The sequence below is a fragment of the Chenopodium quinoa genome, unplaced genomic scaffold (genome assembly GCF_001683475.1).
Source record: "Chenopodium quinoa cultivar QQ74 unplaced genomic scaffold, ASM168347v1, whole genome shotgun sequence".
NCBI classification, from domain to species: Eukaryota; Viridiplantae; Streptophyta; class Magnoliopsida; order Caryophyllales; family Amaranthaceae; genus Chenopodium; species Chenopodium quinoa.
In genome coordinates this window covers 3,059,611-3,080,509 of record NW_018743850.1, presented here as the reverse complement: position 1 = coordinate 3,080,509, position 20,899 = coordinate 3,059,611, and the positions used below count along the sequence as shown (strand labels likewise).

The window sequence follows — 20,899 nt, the reverse complement described above, 5'->3', positions numbered from 1 at the left end:
ATATGAGGCAGCAATCGCTGGCTTAGAATTGTGCATCTCCCTGGAAGCTGATCATGTCTGCTTGAAAACGGACTCTCAGTTAGTTGCATATCAGATCAGCGGCAGCTACGAGGCCAAAGAGCCCTCCATGATAGCTTATCTCGCCAAGATCAAGTCAGTCATTGCAGAGCTGAAAACTTTTGAGGTTCAGCTGATCCCAAGGGGTCAGAATACTCAAGCCGATGCACTCTCCAAACTTGCCAGTTCATCTCTTACCGAGCTGAATAGATCTGTATATGTAGAAGTGCGTCGAGAGAGAAGTGTCGACGAAGCACCTGAAGTGTGCTGCGCTGACCCAGAGCCTAGTTGGATGGACCCCATCCTAGCTTTCAAACTTCGGGGAGAAACTCCCGAAGATAAAGCTTCGGCCTCCAAGATAAAGAGAACCAGCTCTAGGTTCATTGTCTTCAGGGGGAACTTCTGAAAAAGTCCTTCTCAGCCCCATTGCTGAAATGCGTGGGACCAACAGATGCAGATTATATCCTACGGGAGATTCATCTCGGCATCTGTGGGAACCACATTGGGGGAAGGACCTTAGCCCACCAGGCATTAAGGGCTGGATATTACTGGCCCACCATGGTCGCAGATGCTAAGGAGCTGGTTCAGAAATGCGAAAAATGTCAAAAGTACGCTCCAGTTATCCATCAGCCAGCAAGGGACCTTCAGCCGATCCTTAATCCACTCCCGTTTTGCCCAATGGGGACTGGATATACTAGGACCATTTCCAGAGGCTGTATACCAGAAAAAATGGCTGATAGTTGGTGTTGACTACTTCAGCAAATGGATCGAGGCCGAAGAGCCTCGAACATTACAGAGCAAACTGTCAGAAAATTTATCTGGCAGAATATCATCACTCGATTTGGCATCCCGAGGGTATTTGTCTTCGATCATGGGAGGCAATTTGATAACTTACCGCTGAAGCGGTATACAGATCAGTTCGGCATCAAACTGGCATATTCAGCGGTATGCCACCCGCAAAGTAACGGACAAGCCGAAGCTGCAAATAAACAGATCCTAAATGCCCTCAAGAAGAGGGTGGAAGATCAAAAGTCCAAGTGGCTGGAGGAGCTCCCTGGAACCCTTTGGTCCCTTCGGACAACTGAAAAAGAGGCAACGGGCTATTCACCTTTTGAATTGGTGTATGGTGCCGAAGCCATCCTTCCGGTGGAAATTGGCTCTGAGAGCCTACGAGTGCACCATTTCTCGGCTGAGAATGAGCGACTGATGAGGGAATCTCTCGATTTCCTCGACGAAGTAAGAGACTCAGCCCGAGACAGGATGGCCGCTTATAAGCAGAGAATCAGCAAATTTTATAACCGAAGGGTCCATGCAAGGCCTCTCAAAATTGGAGACCTTGTCCTTCGGAATGCTGCTGCAGTTCAGAAAGGCCGAATCCATGGGAAACTCTCAGCTGCATGGGAGGGACCTTATGAAATCTATGATGAGCTTCAGCCAGGGACATACCGACTTCGGCAGTTGGATGAAACTGAGTTGAAAAAATCACTGGAACGCTGATGTACTGAAAAAATATCATGTGTAAACCCATCTGGGCAGAACAATCTTTGTAAGTACATTTTGAATTAATGAAAGGCCTTGGAGCCGCCATTTATATAAATGTTTACAACTTTTTATCCTTTCAAAATTTTCTTTGTTCTATCTACTCTTTAAGGGTTTTTTTATTCAGCCTCGTCTGAAACCTTCGCCTTCGGGTAACTGGGTTTCAGATTGCTGACAAAACTCGTCTTTTTAAAGAACGCTGGTCTTTCAGCTGAAGCCAAACTTCAGTAAGACTTGTTCTCCAAAGACATGAGTCCATGGACAATTCTGGGATATTGCCTTAGCTGAGCCTTGTATCCCAGAGAGCCATTATCCGAAGCATTGCCTTAAGTTGGCCCTGTGTTTCGGGTATCCATTTTTCAAAGATAGACAGAAAATCAAGGATAACAGTTGAAAATTTCTAAATCAGCCTTGTCTGAAACCTTCGCCTTTGGGTAACTGGGTTTCAGATTGCTGCCAAAATTCGTCTTTTTAAAAAAACGCTGGTCTTTCAGCTGAAGCCAAACTTCAGTAAGACTTGTTCTCCAAAGACATGAGTCCATGGACAATTCTGGGATATTGCCTTAACTGAGCCTTGTATCCCAGAGAGCCATTATCCGAAGCATTGCCTTAAGTTGGCCCTGTGTTCCGGTAACTGGGTTTCAGATTGCTGCCAAAATTCGTCTTTTTAAAGAACACCGGTCTTTCAGCTGAAGCCAAACTTCAGTAAGACTTGTTCTCCAAAGATATGAGTCCATGTTTTAAAGAACTATAGTCTTTCAGCTGAAGTCAAGCTTCAGTAAGATTGGTTCTCCAAAGACTTTATCCGAGGCATTGCCTTCAGTTGGCCCCGTGTTTCGGATATCCAACTTTCAGATGAAGTCAATCTTCGGTAAAACTTGTATCCCAGAAGCATTGCCTTCAGTTGGCCCTGTGTTTCGGATACCCATTTTGAAGAAGTGAAGAAATTGCTTATTCAGCTGAAGCCATACTTCAATTTCTGGGGGGCAAGAAGCACTATCAGTGCAAGTATGTTCGGCAGAATTGAAGAAACAGAAACAGTAAAGCATTCAAAAACAAAAACAACTGAAGAAAAGAGCATCAGATTAATAATTCATGCTCAGAAATTGAGCTACAAGTTCAATTAAACTGTGTCGGCAGCCGCCCACAAGCGGAAAATAACAGCTGCCGAAATACGTACATAAGCAAAAAAAATAAACTGTTGTACGACAAGGCAAGCTGAAGCAAAAAACAAGGCAAAAAACTCAGAAAGCGGCAAGTCTAAAGTTAAGCGCATGATGAACCGCAAGATTCTGAAGACGACTGCCCGAGTTCCTATGCTTCAGCCTGAGGATCAGACTGATCAGCGTTGAGCCCCATGGTGGCCTCAGCCCCAGCAGCAGAAGAAGCGGGCTTTGCACTCTGCCGAGCCTCCCTTTCCCTCTGTTCAGCTTCCAACTCCATTCTCTCAGCTTCTTCTTCGGCTTCCTCAGCCTTAAGAATTTCAGCTTCGACTGGAGTTGCGTACTTCATATGAGGGTCTTCGGGATTCTGGACCCATTCAGCACATTTGGACCAGTCCAGCTTCGGCTCAGCATGAAGGCAGACTCTTCGGCATACTCTGAACCCGTTTCTGAAACCCATTTCATATTCCTCCTCGGTATAGACTCGGACTTTGAGTAGGGCCTCAGCATCAGCCAACTTCTTCTGGGTCTCCTCCAAGTCTTCCTTGGATTTCTTCAGCTCATCAGCGAGCTTGGAGGAGGAGCCTTTCAGCTCATTCAGCTCCTGCTGAACTTGGGAAGCCTTTGTCTGAGCCTGGGCCACTTCAACTTTTTTGGCCATCAGTTGATCCTCAGCCTCACGGAGTTTAGCTCTCTGAGCTTCAGCAGCAGCAGCAGCCTCTGAGAGTTGGACATCTCTGGCCTGGAGCAGCTCTTCAGCAGCCATTCGGCTGGCTTCAAGAGCTTCTAGACGTTGCTGCACTTCAGCTTGTGCAGCAGCTCCTTCCTGAATACGGCTTTCAACGGCAGCCTTGAATTTGGAGACGTCCACTCCCATGTGCTCCCGAAGGAATTTTTCCCCTTCCATCAGTGGAGGAAAAATTTCCCTCTCCATAGCGTCGCAGAAGGTTTTGAGGGCTTCAGCAGCTTTTTTCTCGTACTCCTCACCCTTCTGCTGCTTCTCTTCAGCTGCTGCTTGCTTCAGCTTAGCAAGCTTTAATTCCTCTTCAGCCACCTTCTTGTCGTGCACAGCAGCGTCTACCCTATCTTGTAGGGTATCTATCAGCTCTACAGTGAGAGTCTGATTGTGGACGAACTGAAAACAGGAGGACAAGTTAAAAAAAAAAATATAACAAAAATAGAGCTGAATTTTAGAGGAAACAAAGTCAAGGAAAATCACCTGCATCATCAGCAGTTGGTTAGACCTGGCAGGGTCAGGAACTGATCTGCTGGATTCGCCCATCCCAGCAGTGGCCTTCAGCGACCAGATTCTTGCCCTATCTACTTCGGACATGCCAGCAAAATCGCCGAAGTAGGTTGCAGCTCCTTCTCGGTTCTGACCCCATATGAGGTCCCAGATGTGGTCTGGGATTGGAATTCGGGGGGCCGAGAAACCCATTTCTCCAGATTGCAGAGTCTGGAAAGAAGGGAAGGATGACGATGGAGCTTGATTAGCTTTGGATGGCTCAGCATCATCCTTCTCAGAGGAGTCAATTACTATGACCTCCTCTTCTTCAGGGGTGAGGACGAAAGCCTCAACCTCTCTTGCGATGTCTGCCGTGAAGCCCTCAGCACTGGACATCACGGCATCCTTGTTTTCGTGCTCAGCAGCACTCTCCTTGATTTCTTCTTGGACCCCTCCCTTTGATTCGGGAGTTCTCTGATCCACCTCCATCTCAGGAGGTGGCGGAGGGGTCTTTTGAGGTGATTGGGGTGGTGGCCGGGGAACCCTCGGCGATCCATTGCCTTCCTCGGGTTCCCTTATTGCAACGCCGATGGTCATCGGCCTTCGCTGAAAGTCATGAGGGCCGATGATGGCCATCCTTCGGCGCCTTTTCAGAAGGGGCTGCTCGTCCATATCTGAGTCTGAAGACTCTCCTTGTATTTGGTCTTCGGGACGAACAGGAGCTTTCCCTTCTCTATGTCTGTTGCTCTCTTCAGACTGTAACAGACAGGGGGGAGGAAGAATGTGAGAAAAAAAAAAAAAAAAAAAGAGAAAAGAAAAAAGAAAAACAGTTAAGTCCGAAAGCTCACCGAGGTCTTCAGCAAAGCCTCGTCTTCTTCAGCTGCTCTAGCTGCAGCTTCTGCTTCAGCAGCTCTGGAGGACCCTTCTCCTCCTTCGCAGGCTTCGAGAACCCGTGCAACCTCTTCGGCTGTACGGGCAGCTTCAGCTTCTTCGTCCAGCAGCTGAAACCAGGGGTCTCTCTTCTTCCACCAAGGCTTCTGCCTCTGATACAGAGCAACAGCCTCAATTTGGAAGTGGGAAGAGTCTAGATGAACTTCCCTATGCCTCGGTTCAGTGATAGACGGGGCCCGTTCAGTTACAACTCGTTCTCGGTTGACACCAAGACGAGCGTAGTTAATGCCAACGTTGGTCTCGTCCCGCTCTGAAAAAGAAAAGGGGAAAGGTCAGTTCAGATAGGTTGGCATAGTATAAAAAAAAGCGAAGCAAGAGAAAGATAATTAAAAGCCTCGGCCCCAGCCGAAGAAGCTTACCATCCTTAAACTTTCGGCTGAGGGCAACAGCTGCTAGCATGTTCTCTTGGAAAACGTAATGCGTATCGGGGAGCCAAGTCTCCGGGATATGCTGCATTCGGCCACTGCCCCCCCGGTTCGGCAGCTTGCCGAAGATATGTTGCTGATCCAGGTTCGGATCCGCCCCGTTATCTGCGGGGGGACCTAGACTTCCCATTTCGGGATCAGGCTCAGCAAGGTACCGGGGAGCGCTGAAGACGCAAGGGTGTCCCGGATCTGTGGGTGCCCTAACCCAAATCCATTGACCTCTCCAGTCCTTGTCTGAAGAGTCGTTCGGCCACATGGTTAGGTATTGGGGCCGGGACTCAATCCGGTACCACCCAGAACCATGGCTTCCGTGCCCACTTTGAATATTTGGCACTAGCCGATGGAGCTTTTTGAAGCAGTGCAGGTTCGGCACGTACTTGAAGAACTTGCAGACCCATAAGTATGTCATCACCCTTCGGATGCTGGTGGGAGTTAACTGGCATAGGGAGATGTTGTAATGGATCAGCAAGTCTCGGACGAATACGTCCAAAGGGAACCTCAGCCCGTACTGAAGCTGTCTTGTGTACACCCCCACATACCCCGGGGGTGGACGATGGATTCTATCGGATGCCGAGGGCATTCGGCACCAGTACCCATCAGCTTCAAAAATGCCGTAATGCAACTCAATTTGCTCGGCAAACCGATATTGATCGGCATTCTCTACCCACCATGAGTAGGGGCGGTTCTTTATCATGGCCGAAGCAACTTCGGAATTCTCCCATTCTGAAAACCCGGGGAGGATATCCCAAAGGACAGCGGGAACTTCATCATCCCGTCCAGAAGCACTCGGCTCCTCCGTTCTCTGAGGAGGAGCCGAGGAAAGGGGAGTCGCCCTAATCCCTTCAGCAGGGTCAGACTCTGGCCTTTGTCCATTCCAGGTCCCAATCCTGTTCCTAGGATCGGGAATCGGCCTTGCTCTTCTTGGAGCACGGGCTCTACCTCTAACTCCTCTTGCCATTGATTATCTCGAAGAAAAAAGTCGAAAGAAAAGGGGAAGGAGTTCGAATTCGAAGAAAAATAAACTGAAATCAAAGGAAATTACCTTAATCTGAAGCGAAAGTTGCCGATTTACGAGTTCGTAGTGGCAAGTCTCAGTTTCTAAGCTTAATGCTCGGGGAATTTGCGAAGTTTTGATGCGGGTTCTTGGTTTCTCTCTCGAGAATTCTGGGTTTGTGTTGGTGAATAAGTGAGGAGAGATGACGCGCCTCTGTTTATATCTCCAGGTATGGGATACGAGGAGTCTGCGTTTTAATTTCTCTTAAATACTCCACTAAGTAACCGTTAAACACATGATCTTATGATTAAACTGCCCATTACCCGTCCAACTTCCACAATCATCCACCTTAACCGTTGTTGTCTCATTAATTACGGTTTAAATTCAAATTTTTGGATTAATCAAATCATTTACTTCCCTCCTTTTCTGAATTAAATCAAACCCAACCTGTCATCCTTCCAAATCGGGTCTGGGGGGCAAGTTGTTTGGGTCCAATTTAGTCCAATTGGGCCTAGGCATTAAATGATCCAATTAAAAGCCCAAGGTCAAGGTTCAACTCTCCAATTCTGCTAGAGTCAAAGGTCAGCCCACAGAGCAAGTCAATTGGGCTAAGGCCCAACCTATCCATTTATGAAGAGGTATAAAAGCCATCAATATTCATATACAAAAAACATACACAAAAATATACATGTTCATTCATGTATTTCTCATATATTCCATCAAAGCCTCAAGCAACAAACTCTCTTGCATAGTGTTCTCTTTTTACACATTGTACTGACTTTAGCATCGGAGGGGCCTTCCTCGGCAACACCCCCGAGGCTAGTTTACGTGTGTTTACTGTGCAGGAAACCTTCGGCCCAACATAAATTGGACCGAATCCAGTCTTCTCCTTTTCAGCGGACCTTCGGCAAGGTCCCATTGTTTTCACCCGAAACAGTAGTTATGCTCCCAAATGAGAAATCATTAATTGAAACTTATTTTCCCTGCATTTTCTTTGGTATTGAGTACTGACTTTGTGTGTTAGCCCCATGCCCTCCTAAATTCTGTATGTGAATGTCACACACAGTCATTATTCATTTATTCTTTAGTAATGTCTGATTCGCCATTGGCAAGTACGCCATGAAAGGTGTTCGAAAGCAGATGATTATTGTTTGTATTTTGAGTGTTGCTCATGCAGCCAGCCTTTGTAGATACTATTGTAGCTGTAAGCTGGCATAACAAAAAATTTAGCCTAGCTTTCCATCTAAGGTTAACATAAAGAACTTGTGTAGAGTCACTAGTTAGTTATTGTTATGATAGTAGATCATTTCAAACTATGATTTGGAATGACTACTCTTAATGGTGGTAAAAAGGAAGATAACGGTGGTTGTGATGGTGGTAGTGGTGGTGGTGGAGTGGTTTCACATTTGGAATCGCTGAGTGTCTGAATATAGTGGCAGAAGTAAGGTCAGCAGTGAAGGGAGAGGAGAGAGAAGAGCGCCATTGTCAAGCTAGCTTCCTTCATTTAACAAAGTTTGGACCGGAATTTGTGATTTGGCAATATCATCCTACTAATTTTATAAAACCGATCAGTAATATATGAATACAAAACCGAAATTTGCTAGCATAGACCACTTGTATTTTCTCATTTATTTCATTCAAGTCAAATTCTGCCAAGGTTACAAAAAAAAAAAAAAAAAAAAAAAAAAAAAAAAAAAAAAAAAAAAACTTTGCTCCAATTTTTTAATTTTGTTTTTTTTTTTTCTTTTCTTTCCCAATTTCTGACGCTAAAACTCGAACACAAATAGCAAATTGTACATGATGGGAAGCGAAGTAGAAGGAGAAGGAAATTGGCAGGCAATAAGAATTGATCTCGGAACAACGTACTCATGTGTGGGAGTTTGCCAGCACGATCATGTTGAGATAATAACTAACAATCAGGGTAACCAAACTACGCCTTCTTGGGCTGCATTCACTCAAAATGAGCGCCTCATTGGTTTTAAAACTTCAATTACAATTTACTCGTACTGTTTGTCTGTTTACATTCTAACCTTTTGGTAAACTAAATAACTACTTAGCTTGTACATCTTAGATCTATTTGAATAGACTTAAGTTAACTTGTTGGCAATTGTCATTACTTACCTTGTATGTTCTTTTAAACCTCAACAAAAATATTTAAGTAATAAATCATTTTTAATCATTAGAAGTAAATGTAGATTTTAAAACTTTCATCAGCCTTTGAGACATAACTAAAGATAAGTTTGAATTAATAAGTAAAATCATTCTCTTTGTTTTAATTGATATAAATAAGTATAAGCAATTTCTAAGTACAGTACAAACAATTCAGATTAGGTAAAAGGAAAATAAAACAAGGCTAATGTTAAAAAAAGAAGAAAGAATTTCAGACATATTGTGAGTAGGAAACAAGAAACTACTTGAAATGTATTCTAAAAAGTTTAAAACAGGTTATACTATTTCCCTTTCTTGTTACAAATTTTATTGAAAGTTAGAAGGATGCAAATGGAATTTGGAATGCATTAGATACCAATCTAAGAGTTTTAAAACCAATGGAAAAACTTGTATTAAAATTTGTTTACTATACCATCAAACAGATCAAACTGATCAATTTTACTTGAGGAAAAGTGTACTAAACAAACTCCTAGAGTAGAAAATGAGTAGTTTAGAAGGAGTGTGAGAAATGATGAGTAATGACTCGTCCACATTAAATTAAACTAATCATTCTTCATGATTATTCCATGTTTACAATGTGCCGCCTTTAATTTAAGTACAAAGTGTTGAGAGGATTCTAGTCAAAGTTACACAATTGTTCAGTGATCCTAGATTAAGTACTGTTTTCTGTAATTACTCTTTGGAATTATTAGAATATTCAGCTTCTCACACCATCATTTACAGTTTCCATCCCTTTATTTGACATCATGTTTCTTGAACTTCACATTCTGAATTCTCATCATTTATCTATGACAGATGCAAAGAGGCTGATTGGTAGGAGTTTTACAGATGAAACGGTACAAAGTGACATCAAACTCTGGCCTTTAAAGGTTCTTTCCTGCCCTTATAAAGACAATAAGCCTATGATTGTGGTCAAATATAAGGGTGAAGAGAGACATTTTACTGCCGAAGAGATATCTTCCTTGATCCTCATGAAGCTAAAAGATACTGCAGAAGCCTACCTCGGCGCAGAAGTAAAGAATGCTGTAATAACTGTGCCTGCCTATTTTAATGATTCACAGCGCCAGGCAACTAAAGACGCTGGAACAATATCTGGAATTAATGTCTTGAGTATCATCAACGAGCCAACTGCTGCTGCCATTGCTTATTATCTTGAGAAGAAGGCTGTTCATTGCAAAGGGGCTATGAGAAATGTGCTAGTTTTCGATCTTGGTGGAGGGACTTTTGATGTATCTTTGGTAACTCTCGGGAAAGATTTATTCGAAGTTAAGACTATAAGTGGGAACTCACACTTGGGTGGAGGGGATTTTGACAACAGATTGGTGAACTATTTTGTGGCCGAGGTTTCAGAGGAAGTCCAATCAGGGCATAACTAAAAATCCAAGAGCCCTTACAAGGTTGAGATTTGCCTGTGAGAGGGCAAAGAGCACACTTTCATCCGCCTTTGAGGCAGTTATACAAATAGATTGCCTTAATGAGAGTATTGATTTCTCTTCATCCATCTCCCGTGCCCAATTTGAGAAGTTGAACATGGATTTGTTCAGGGAATGTATGGACTTAATCGAAAAGTGTTTGCAGGATGCCAAGATGGAAAAGAAGGCTATTCATGATGTCGTTCTTGTGGGTGGGTCAACTAGGATACCTAGGTACAACAGCTAATTAAAGAATTTTTTGATGGAAAGGAGCTTTGTAAAAGCCTTAATCCAGAGGAGGCAGTTGCCTCTGGGGCTTCCATACATGCTGCAATCGTTAGTGGTGTAATACTACATAGCCAACGCGCTTTGCTTGTGGATGTCACACCAATATCTCTTGGCGTTGAACTGTTTTGTGGTGACATGAGTGTTGTAATTCCAAGGAACACCCCAATTCCAACAAGGATGGAGACGACTTATGTGACTGTTAAAAACAATCAAACCAGGGTGCCAGTTTCTGTTTACGAGGGGGAGAGACTCATTGCAGAGAAAAACTATTGTTTGGGTAAATTTGATGTTCGTGGCATTTGCCCATCTTCAAAAGGTGCTGTAAAGATACTCATGTCGTTTGAAATCGATGCAAATGGCATTTTGACTGTGACAGCAGAAGAAAAAGGTACTGTAAACAAGAATTATATTACCATCACCAACCATAGTGGTAGGCTATCAAGCGCGGAGATTGATAGGATGGAGGAGGCGGCCAAGAAGTACCGGGCAGAAGATGAGGAGCAGAAGAAGGTGGCCAGAGAGAAGTTTAACTTAGAAAATTTTATCAACAACATGTGGGATATGGTGAGCGGGAGCGAAATTGTGATGCAGGACAGGACAATGAAAGATATGATCGAACAGACGAGTAAATGGATGGATTGGAATTGCAATCTTCGCGAGGCTTCTAAGTTTGAGGAGAAGCTAAATGAGCTCAAGAACATTTGTGATCCTGTCATTGCCGAGATAAACCAGAATAGTCCTAACCCAATCTAGACATTGGGATATTCTACTGATGTTCTAATAGCTAGTTGACTCTTACAAGCCTTTCTTTCTATCAAATCCATTCAGTTTGTTTTCATTTTTTTATTTTTATTTAATTTATAATTTTTGTAAGGAATAGGTAGGTTAAACAATTAATGCATTGACAACTTAAGCAAATAGATATTCTACTCTGTCATGAATTCATGATCATGACTAATTAAGGAAAGATTATATATATGTGGGAGTATTTAGCCTGATATAAAGAGTCCCCTATGAAAAAAAAAAAAAAAAAAAAAAAAAAGAGTTTAAGATTCAATAAATAGTTCTTTCAAAAAAAAAAAAAAAGAATCAATAAATAGTCAACACAAATTGTTTCCTCTACTAGAATTCCCGACGATTTTTTTCAAATTTCCGACGCCAAAAAGTAGATTGAACACTGAAGATGGGATGCAAAGGCGATGGCGATGGTGATGACAAATAAAATTGGCCAGCAATAGGAATCGATCTAGGAACCCACTTACTCTTGTGTTGGAGTTGGCAGAATAATCGTGTTGAAATCATTATCAATGAACAAGGAAACAGAGCGACGCCTTCTTGTGTCGCTTTTACTCAAACTCAACGCCTTATTGGCGACGCTTCTGTCAACCAGGCTACCACTAATCCTACTAATACCATCTTTGGTACTTTTTCTCCATCCTCCAAGTTTCTTTCTTTCTTTCATACTTTGTATTTTTTAATTTATTGCTGATTAAGAGTTTAAACTAATCATACTGATTAAAGTTGGTTGTGTCAAAAAAAAAAAAAAGTTGGTTGTAGTTAGTTAAGTAGAGAATTTTTTTCCACAATAATAGAATTTTTGCTAGAGTAATTAGTTAATTCTGTGTTTTTGTGAACATGATAATTTACTCTGTAGTTGATTTAATTGAATTTCAATTAATGGAACATAACGTTACTACATTTTTTTTTTTTTTTTTTGAGGGGACATAATGTTACTACATAGGTGTTCTTTTGAGAATAATTAAATCCAAGATGAAGCTGGTACTCTCAAAGTCAATTTTCATTCATGTAATTATTGGTGTTAATCAGTATTCTTAATCAAAGATTAATCCAAAAAATATGAAGAATGTTTAAGACTGAAGAATCTATGTCAATTTCTCTAAATGTTTAGTAAGGTGCATAATCTTTCTCTGCTTTTAGCTTTATTTAAAACCCGACCGAGGAAGCTGTATGGACAATGTCTAGCCTTAATAATTTGTAAGTGAACTGTGAAAGTGTCTTGAGGAATTAAGGAAGTGAATTATTTCAGACTTATGTTTATCCATCTCTCAATAACCTTTCAAAAGTTTAATATTGGGTGCTAAATTGCCAAGCAGCAGATAATATTTCGAGAAAATTGCATCATGTTGGAAAAAATGTTCGATTTTTTAGAAAATAATGTTGTTGCAACAATGTGCATTAGTTTGTAGCTATTAATTAAGGACATTTTTTTTACAAAAATTGCACGGTCATATACTCCATTTTCTTCTTTTATATTTACATTTTCAATTCAGTTTCTAGTTACATTCTCTAATTATTCTACTAGTATATATTACAGAAGCAAAGAGGCTTGTTGGAAGAAGATTTACTGATGAAACAGTGCAAAGTGACATAAAACTCTGGTCTTTTAAGGTTATTCCCTCTAAAGACAATAAGCCGATGTTTGTGGTCACCTACAAGGGTTCAGAAAAACAATTTTCTGCTGAGGAGATATCTTCAATGATCCTTATGAAGATGAAAGAGATTGCAGAGGCCTATCTTGGTAAGGAAGTGAAAAATGTCGTTGTTACTGTTCCTGCGTACTTTAATGATTTGCAACGTCAGGCAACTAAAGATGCTGGCACCATTGCTGGACTTAATGTACCGCGTATTATAAATGAGCCTACAGCTGCAGCCATTGCCTATGGCCTTGACAAGATGATTGCTGACAACAAAGAGATTGAGAAGAATGTGTTGGTTTTTGATCTTGGCGGGGGGACTTTTGATGTATCTTTGGTTAGGATTGAGAACAATGTATTTGAAGTGAAAGCAATAAGTGGGAACACCCACCTTGGAGGAGGGGATTTCGATAATAAAATGGTTAACCACTTTGTGGCTGAGTTCAAAAGGAAGTATAAAAAGGACATGAGTAACAACCCTAGGGCTCTTGGGAAGCTAAGAGCTGCATGTGAAAGGGCAAAAAGGATCCTCTCATTAAGCTCGGAGGCTACTATTGACATTGACTGCCTTTATGAATATACTGATTTCAAATCGACCATCTCCCGTGCCAAATTTGAAAAGTTGAACATTGATTTGTTTACAGACTGCATGGATTCTGTAGACAAATGCTTAACGGATGCCAAGATTGAAAAGAGAGATGTTCATGATATAATCCTTGTTGGTGGATCAACTAGGATTCCGAAGGTACAAAAGCTGTTGAAAGATTTCTTCAATGGTAAAGAGTTGTGCAAAAACATTAACCCTGATGAGGCTGTTGCCTATGGTGCAGCTATTCAAGCTGCAATCTTGAGTAAAGCACGTATAAATAATGACTGTGTATTGATAGATGTCACCCCTTTATCTCTAGGCATTGAACTTTATGGTGGTGGTCTATGTGTCATAATACCAAGAAACACAACCATTCCAACAAAAAAGGTACGCCATGGACTTACAACTCCCCGGAACAATATGACTAGCTTGGATTTTGATGTGTATGAAGGGGAGAGGCCTGTTGGGAAGGAAAATAACTTCTTAGGCGGGTTTACTCTTTCAGGGCTTCCTCCTGCTCCAAAAGGTGATGTATTGGTGACTGCCACCTTTGAAGTTGATGCCAATGGTATTCTGGCTGTGTCAGCAACAGAAATAAACACTGGAAAACAGGACAGAATTACCATTACTAACCATAGTGGGAAGTTGTCAAAGGTGGAGCTGGATAGGATGGCTAAGGATGCTAGGAAATACTTAGCTGACGACATGGAAAACAAGAAGGCGGCCAAAGCAAGATTTTCCTTAGAGAATTATGCTGATAACATATTGGATTTGGTGCAAGATAGTGAGAACAAAGTTCATACGCAAGCCAAGAAAAAGATGGAAGATGCTATTGAGAAGACGTTGCAATGGCTGGACTGGAATTCCCATCTCGTCGAGGCTTGTATGTTTGAAGAGAAATTGAAAGAGCTTGAAGGCATTTGCAATCCTCTTATTGCACAAATGCAAATGACTGAACTGGAAGGTCGCTGACTGCTGGTCCTGCCATGCATCCTGATATGAATTAATGTATAGGTCATCGAAGTTGGTTAATTAACTACGGCTTTTGCTTTTCCATGAATTACACGATTTTTGTAGCTTAATGCTTGATATGATTTACTGGTGTTGCATATGTTGGACTCAGAAAGACACACATTTTCTTTTGTTATCTCTGATGTACTAGTACATATCAATTTGAGCAATTTTCTAGCATTATTTAACATTGTAATGCTTGCTGCTGCTTTTCTGTTTTGTAGTACAGTGTTTTGGTTCTGCAGATGAGGAATTCATCTGATCTAGTCTTCAAGTGTGTTGAATGAACATATGATGAAGTTGTAAATATAGAAGTGGTTCGATGTGATCTTGTATATTCAGTATTGACACCGTGTTAACAAATAAAACTGGAGCTTTCTTGTTGCCGTGGAAGGTACATACAGAGAGGGTCTCAATTTTTAGTTAACCAACATTTCTTGTATGAGTAGACTTACAATAATCGGCTTACCACGCAAGGCTAGGAGGCTTGTCTATCTACAGAGTCATTAAAAGACTGACACATTTATACAGCTTTCTTATTGCAACCTAGCCTCAGATCATATCTCTTTATATTCTGTACAATCTTTCACCAGAATATATACTACTGTTGTTTACTAATCCAGTCCATTAATGATAGTCCACATTATTTCTCACTGATTTAACTATCCAAGCCATTCAGAAATAGTACAGAATTTGGCTAACAGCAAAATCTGATATATCTCATAAAGAAAACCAGGCTAAAAATTTTCCATATCGGCTTCAATTCAAGCTTGATAGTCATATATACATAGACGTAAGAGGCTAAAATATCTAGACTATCCTAGTTAAAGTGGAAATAGAATACCAAAAAAACAGGAAAAAAGGAAAAAATGAATTAATTTTCGTAGCAGATTAGTACTGGGGTAATAAGTACACGCTTTATCATTAATGTCAACAATCCAAGTATCGGAATCACTAGGTGCCACTTGCCCCAGCACCATCATTCGGTCGCATGCTTGCAACAAGAGGGTCACAAATGCTCTGTAGCTCTCTCATCTTTTCCTCAAATGTCCATGCTTCTGTGTGAAGATAATTCCAATCTATCCATAGCATGGTCTTCTCAATAGCTTTACTCATTTTCCGCCTGTCCTTGAGCTTAATCTTCTTACCATGATCTCTGAGCATGTCAGCTATAGTTTTAGTGTAGTTCTCCAAATCATTCCTGGCTTTAACCCTTAGACCTTGCCAATCATCCTCGAGCTTGAACTTTGCAGCATCCTGCATCATCTTATCGACTTCTTTCTCTGACAATCGCCCACATTGATTTAAAAATGGAATTCCATTCGTACTTCCAGTTTCCAATTCTTGGTTAAAACATTTCAAAATGCCATCAGCGTCGATTTCAAAACAGATGTTTACTTTAGGAACGCCTTTGTGTCCAGGAGCAATATTAGGGAGTTTAAAAACACCCAATGAATAATTGTCTTTGACTTTGGATCCCCAACCTTCAAAAACCTTAAATGAAGCTGTGCATTGGTTGTCCTCTGTAGTACAAAGTAGTTTTTGCATCCTTGTTGGGATTGGAGTGTTTCTCGGAATCATAACACCCTTGTCTTCAGGATCATAACAATCCTCAATGCCAAGAGAGTATGGAGTGACATCAACAACCGAAAAACTCATGTGATCTGTACCACTCAGGACTGCAGCCTGGGCGGCAGCACCATAGGCAACAGCCTCATCAGGATTAATGCTTTTGCAAAGCTCCTTCCCACAGAAAACACCTTGTAACAGCTGCTGAACCATCGGAATCCTGCTTGACCCACCAACTAGAAGAATTTCATTAATATCATCTTCATCAAAGTTAGCATCAACTAAACATTTACAACAGAGGCATAAACACTCCTCAAACAGCTCCATATTCAACTTCTGAAAGTGACCACGAGTAATGGTTGAAGAAAAATCAAAGCCTTCGAAAAGGTCATCAATCACAATACTAGTTGACGTTGCTGTAGACAGGATTCTTTTTGCCCTTTCACAAGCAGCTCTTAGCTTCTCAATAGCCCTATAATTCTCTCTAATGTTCTTTCCATACTTTCTCTGAATCTCAGTCACATAGTGTTCAATTATTCTGTTGTCAAAGTCTCTTCCTCCCAAGTTGGTGTCTCCACTTACTGATTTGACTTCAAATTTTGCATTCTCAATAATGACCAATGAGACGTCAAAAGTACCTCCGCCAAGATTAAATACCAACACATTCTTTCTATCATAAGTCATCCTGTTAAGGCCGTAAGCAATGGCAGCAGCCGTTGGTTCATTGATAATGCGCATCACATTCAGTCCAGCAATTGTTCCTGCATCCTTAGTTGCCTGACGCTGTACATTATTGAAGTAAGCAGGAACAGTAACAACAACATCCTTCACAGAAGTGCCAAGGTAAGCCTCTGCGATTTCTGTCATTCTGCAGAGGATCATAGCAGAAATCTCTTCAGCTACAAATGACTTCTCTTCACCCTTGTATGTCACCACAATCTTGGGTCTTATTTCTTCAGCATTGACTTTAAATGGCCAACGCTTCATGTCTTTCAGTAGAGCTTCATCATTCGATTTCCTGCCTATTAGCCTCTTTACATCTGCTATTCAAGAAGACACAGTGGATGATTGCATAACCAAATTAAAGTAATTTACTTCCATGGAGTATGAAGATAATAAAGCCCTGTAATCAATACTATAAATTGCTATTCAATGAATACTAATGAACTAGTTACTTTGTTGCGGAAAGAAAAGGATGAAAATGCAGTGAAATAAACTCTAAATCTCTGATCCAGATCCAGACATATGTGAACATCAATGAACTTTGACAGCATACAGAAAATTGAACTACATAATACAATGTCACATTAAGGGATCAATATATTCAAAATCTTCAAATCAATCACATAAGAAAATTATTAGATTACTCACAAAACAATTCATTTTCTTTTCTATTGAATAATAAGTTCAGAAACATTATTGTTCAAATGGAGTCATCATACCCTTTACAATAGCTAGTCCAAACGGCCATACAATTCGCAACAACAGAAGAGAATAAAGCCAAACTAATTCAGTAAATGAATGCTAGCTAGTATGACATAATTCGATAATTAGAACATAACATCAAGATCAACATCATGAGTCATGACACCCAAAAAAACTTGCCTCACTAGAAATATTTTTCGAAGTCTACAAAAAAATTTAATACATGAATTATTTGCTTCTCGTAGTTGTGTAATTTATAGCCATTTTATGGTAACTTCTGTAATTTGCACACACATTTTATCCAGTGATTTCATATATTCTTTACAAATTTTATAATGCACTTCCACCTAATTTGACAATCATTACTACCCTCCATCAAGAAAATTGCTTCTTTCATTTTTTTCAATAAGGACAATTAAATTTTTCATAATCTTCCCAAAAAAGAATATTTCAATTACATTCCTCATTTTACTTGACTTTTTCTTACAAATTTGATGTCTATCCTGAATAATCAAACCCAATATTTTAGCTACCTAAGCATTAATCATCAAGAAATCCCATAATTTTGTAAAAACAAAAAATCAAAACCCAAATATCAACAAAAAAATCAAAAACTTGTATCCAATAATCAAGATAGAAGATTAAATAATTTAATAACTAGAATCGTTGAATGAACTATATAAAGTAATAAGTCCAACACTCAACAACATCAAAAGCACCTATTAATAAATGTTCATATTCAAGATAACAATAGAAAGCAATTAATTGTAAAATCTGCTGAATATAATCTTTAAATAAAAGAACAATAAAGTTACCAAAAATAGTATTGGAAGGATTAATATCAGCTTGATACTTGGCAGCTTCTCCAATAAGGCGTCCAGTGGGTGTAAAGGCAACACAAGACGGCGTCGTTCTATTACCATGATCGTTGGGAATTATTTCGACCCTTCCATTTTGACAAACTGCAACACATGAATACGTCGTCCCGAGATCGATTCCTATCGCCGGCGACGGAGTTTCAGCTGTAGCTTGCATTTTAGGTAGAAATAGAACTACCAAAAAGCAGTTTGATTGATGATATTGTTATCATTTACGGTTATATTTGTAGAAGAGAGAGAAAATTGAGCTGCACTTCTGCCACTTCACTACTTAAGCTGCAGTTTTTACAGGATGGTCTCCCCTCTTTCTCTAATCTGAGTAATCTCTATACTCCTCTTTTCAATCCTTTTCTTTCTTCCTTTCTTTCTTTCTTTTTTTTCAGTTATTTAAGTAAACTTTTGGGTAATGTACGTACGGACTGTAGTATTAATTCTTTTTCCCCAATGTTGTAGACTGGCACTACTCTCTCTGTCCTTTAATTATTATTCCTCTTTTTTTTTTCCTCTTCAACAAACAAAGTTTTGGACCCATCACTATGCTCTCTCATCAAAGTTACACAACCAAAAATTAATAAAGTAAACATACACTATGGGGCAAAAATAAAAGGACGGAAGGAGTACAATTCATGGCTTGCCCGAGTTACTTTCCTTTAGTCCTACACCCATTCGTCCGTCATTGTCAATATTTGGGTTATATTTTTAATACTTTGACTATTAATTGAATCTTTGACCATTAATTGAATTACTCTGGATGACACCAACTTTTTAGTGTTGCAATTATTGACATCAACTTATGCTAGCTACAAAAATACTCCCTCTGTTTTATAAGAGCAAGATTAGCCTTGAATCTTAAAACTTCACATGACATCATCATGTTGGATCTTAAGACAAGACTCTTTGTTTGATCCCATTTTTCTTAGTTAAGTCTTAAAATTCAAAACTCAATTTAAGACTTGAGTGTGGGCCCTATTATATGTTTTTATTATTACTAAGAGTAAAAAATATAAATAAATAAAATATAATATTACATGATTACATGGTATGAATGAGAAGCCTTAAGTGAGTTTAGGGCTAAAGTGCTAAATATAAGTGAGTATTTAAAGAGTCTTAGCTAATACAATGACATCATTTGTAATGGGACCTATCAAAAACTGATGTTATTTTAAGTCGATCTTAAGATTTTAGGGCTAATCTTGCTCTAATGATGTTCCTGTTTACGTAAATCGATGTAAGTTATTATCCATCTTTGACCGTAAATATCTTTAATCTCTCACTAGCAATAATTATAAAACTTAGATATTAATAATATATACTCACCAAGACGAATAAAACTAGATCCCACATGACTATATTTTTTCTTATAGTTTAAGAGAAATTTAAGAAGATTCCCTCTTTTTTAAAAAAAAAAAATAAAAATTCCAAACAGGAACATCATTGTGGAACGGAGGGAGTAACAAAATTGACATAATGACATCGAACTATCAATTTTACTTAAGTTTAAACCCTCATAAAAGCATAAAATTCCTTTTCAACATTCATTTGCTGAGTGCCTGTTCTGTACACCTGGGTGTACCGTACACCAGGGGTCATTTGCTCAATAAAAATTGAACAAATGACCCCTGGTGTACGGTACACCCGAGTGTATATAACAAATTCTATCATTTGCTTGTGTTGTGTTGGAGAAAAAAAAAGGATTATATATAAATGACCAATGTGGAGTAAAGCTGAGTGTTTAACGTCTTTATGTCAAATATATATTGGACCCTTAAGGGCTAAAATGGCCCCTAAAACGTTAACGGAATATTTTTCCGGCACGCAAATCGATGAAGTAATTGAATTGGTTTGCAATTTACAATTTATTAGTACTTTCGGGCTACAATTTGCAATTTTTTTTTTAAAATGGCTGCAATTTTTAAACTACAAACTTTAAATGGCTATAATTCGCAAATTTTACTTCAAATTTAACCCGATTTTGATCAACCAAATTAAACCAATGCGGCCTCCGTTTTTTTAGATAAAATAACTTGAAATTTTCATTATTCACATACTTACATACATTATATTTTACACCGTATGATTTTAATTTTTTTTTATTCGTCTCAATAAATAATTTTTTTTGAAAATCACAAATATTACGACCTTCGTGTTTTAATAAGTATTACACTTTGAAAGCCACATAGTTTTAGACAATTTAATTAACTTAAATAAAATAAAAGGTAAGTGGGATAGTTGGAGTATTAAAAAATTGTAAAATAATACTATTGTTTTGTTATATGCTTGTACTAGGTTATGTCCCGTGCCATGCACGGTAATATATTAAATAAAATTATTGTTGTAATAGGTAGTACATAACATTCTAGGACACATTCTGGCACACATTGCGGCACAATTATGTTAAAAATCTGATTTAATATTTATTTCTTTTTACTTAATTTTATAGTTTTCTCAAAAAAAAAAATATAGTTGTCAATGTATATATTATGAAAAGACATATCAAATATTTTATTTATGTATTATTTTGTTATCTTTTTTTTTATGTATAAGATTTGTCAAATATTTTATTTATGTATTATTTTGATATCTTTTTATTTATGTATTATTTTGATATCTTTTTATTTATGTATATAGTATTGATTGATATGTAATATGCTTTAGATACAGTTTTGAATGCCCTAACTAGGTATTCATTCCGTAAAAGTTAAAAGCACAAGTAGATTGGTGGATTTAAAGTTTTGATCCTGCTTTATACTTTGGTGATCAAGTGTACTT

At 39.2% G+C, this 20,899-nt stretch overlaps 1 protein-coding gene and 1 pseudogene across 1 annotated transcript; one reads left to right on the top strand and one right to left on the bottom strand.

Moving 5' to 3' along the window:
* Positions 1-8,135: 8,135 nt before the first annotated feature.
* LOC110686294 lies at positions 8,136-14,219 on the top strand (annotated as a pseudogene).
* An 803-nt stretch (positions 14,220-15,022) lies between these two features.
* On the bottom strand, positions 15,023-18,728 carry LOC110686293 (heat shock 70 kDa protein II-like). The gene is made up of 2 exons (XM_021862902.1): positions 18,068-18,728; positions 15,023-16,867 (listed from the first exon to the last, which is right to left on the bottom strand). Exons 1-2 carry the CDS (start codon positions 18,285-18,287, stop codon positions 15,213-15,215), a joined length of 1,875 nt encoding a protein of 624 aa, XP_021718594.1. The 5' UTR covers positions 18,288-18,728; the 3' UTR covers positions 15,023-15,212.
* Between the last annotated feature and the right edge of the window lie 2,171 nt (positions 18,729-20,899).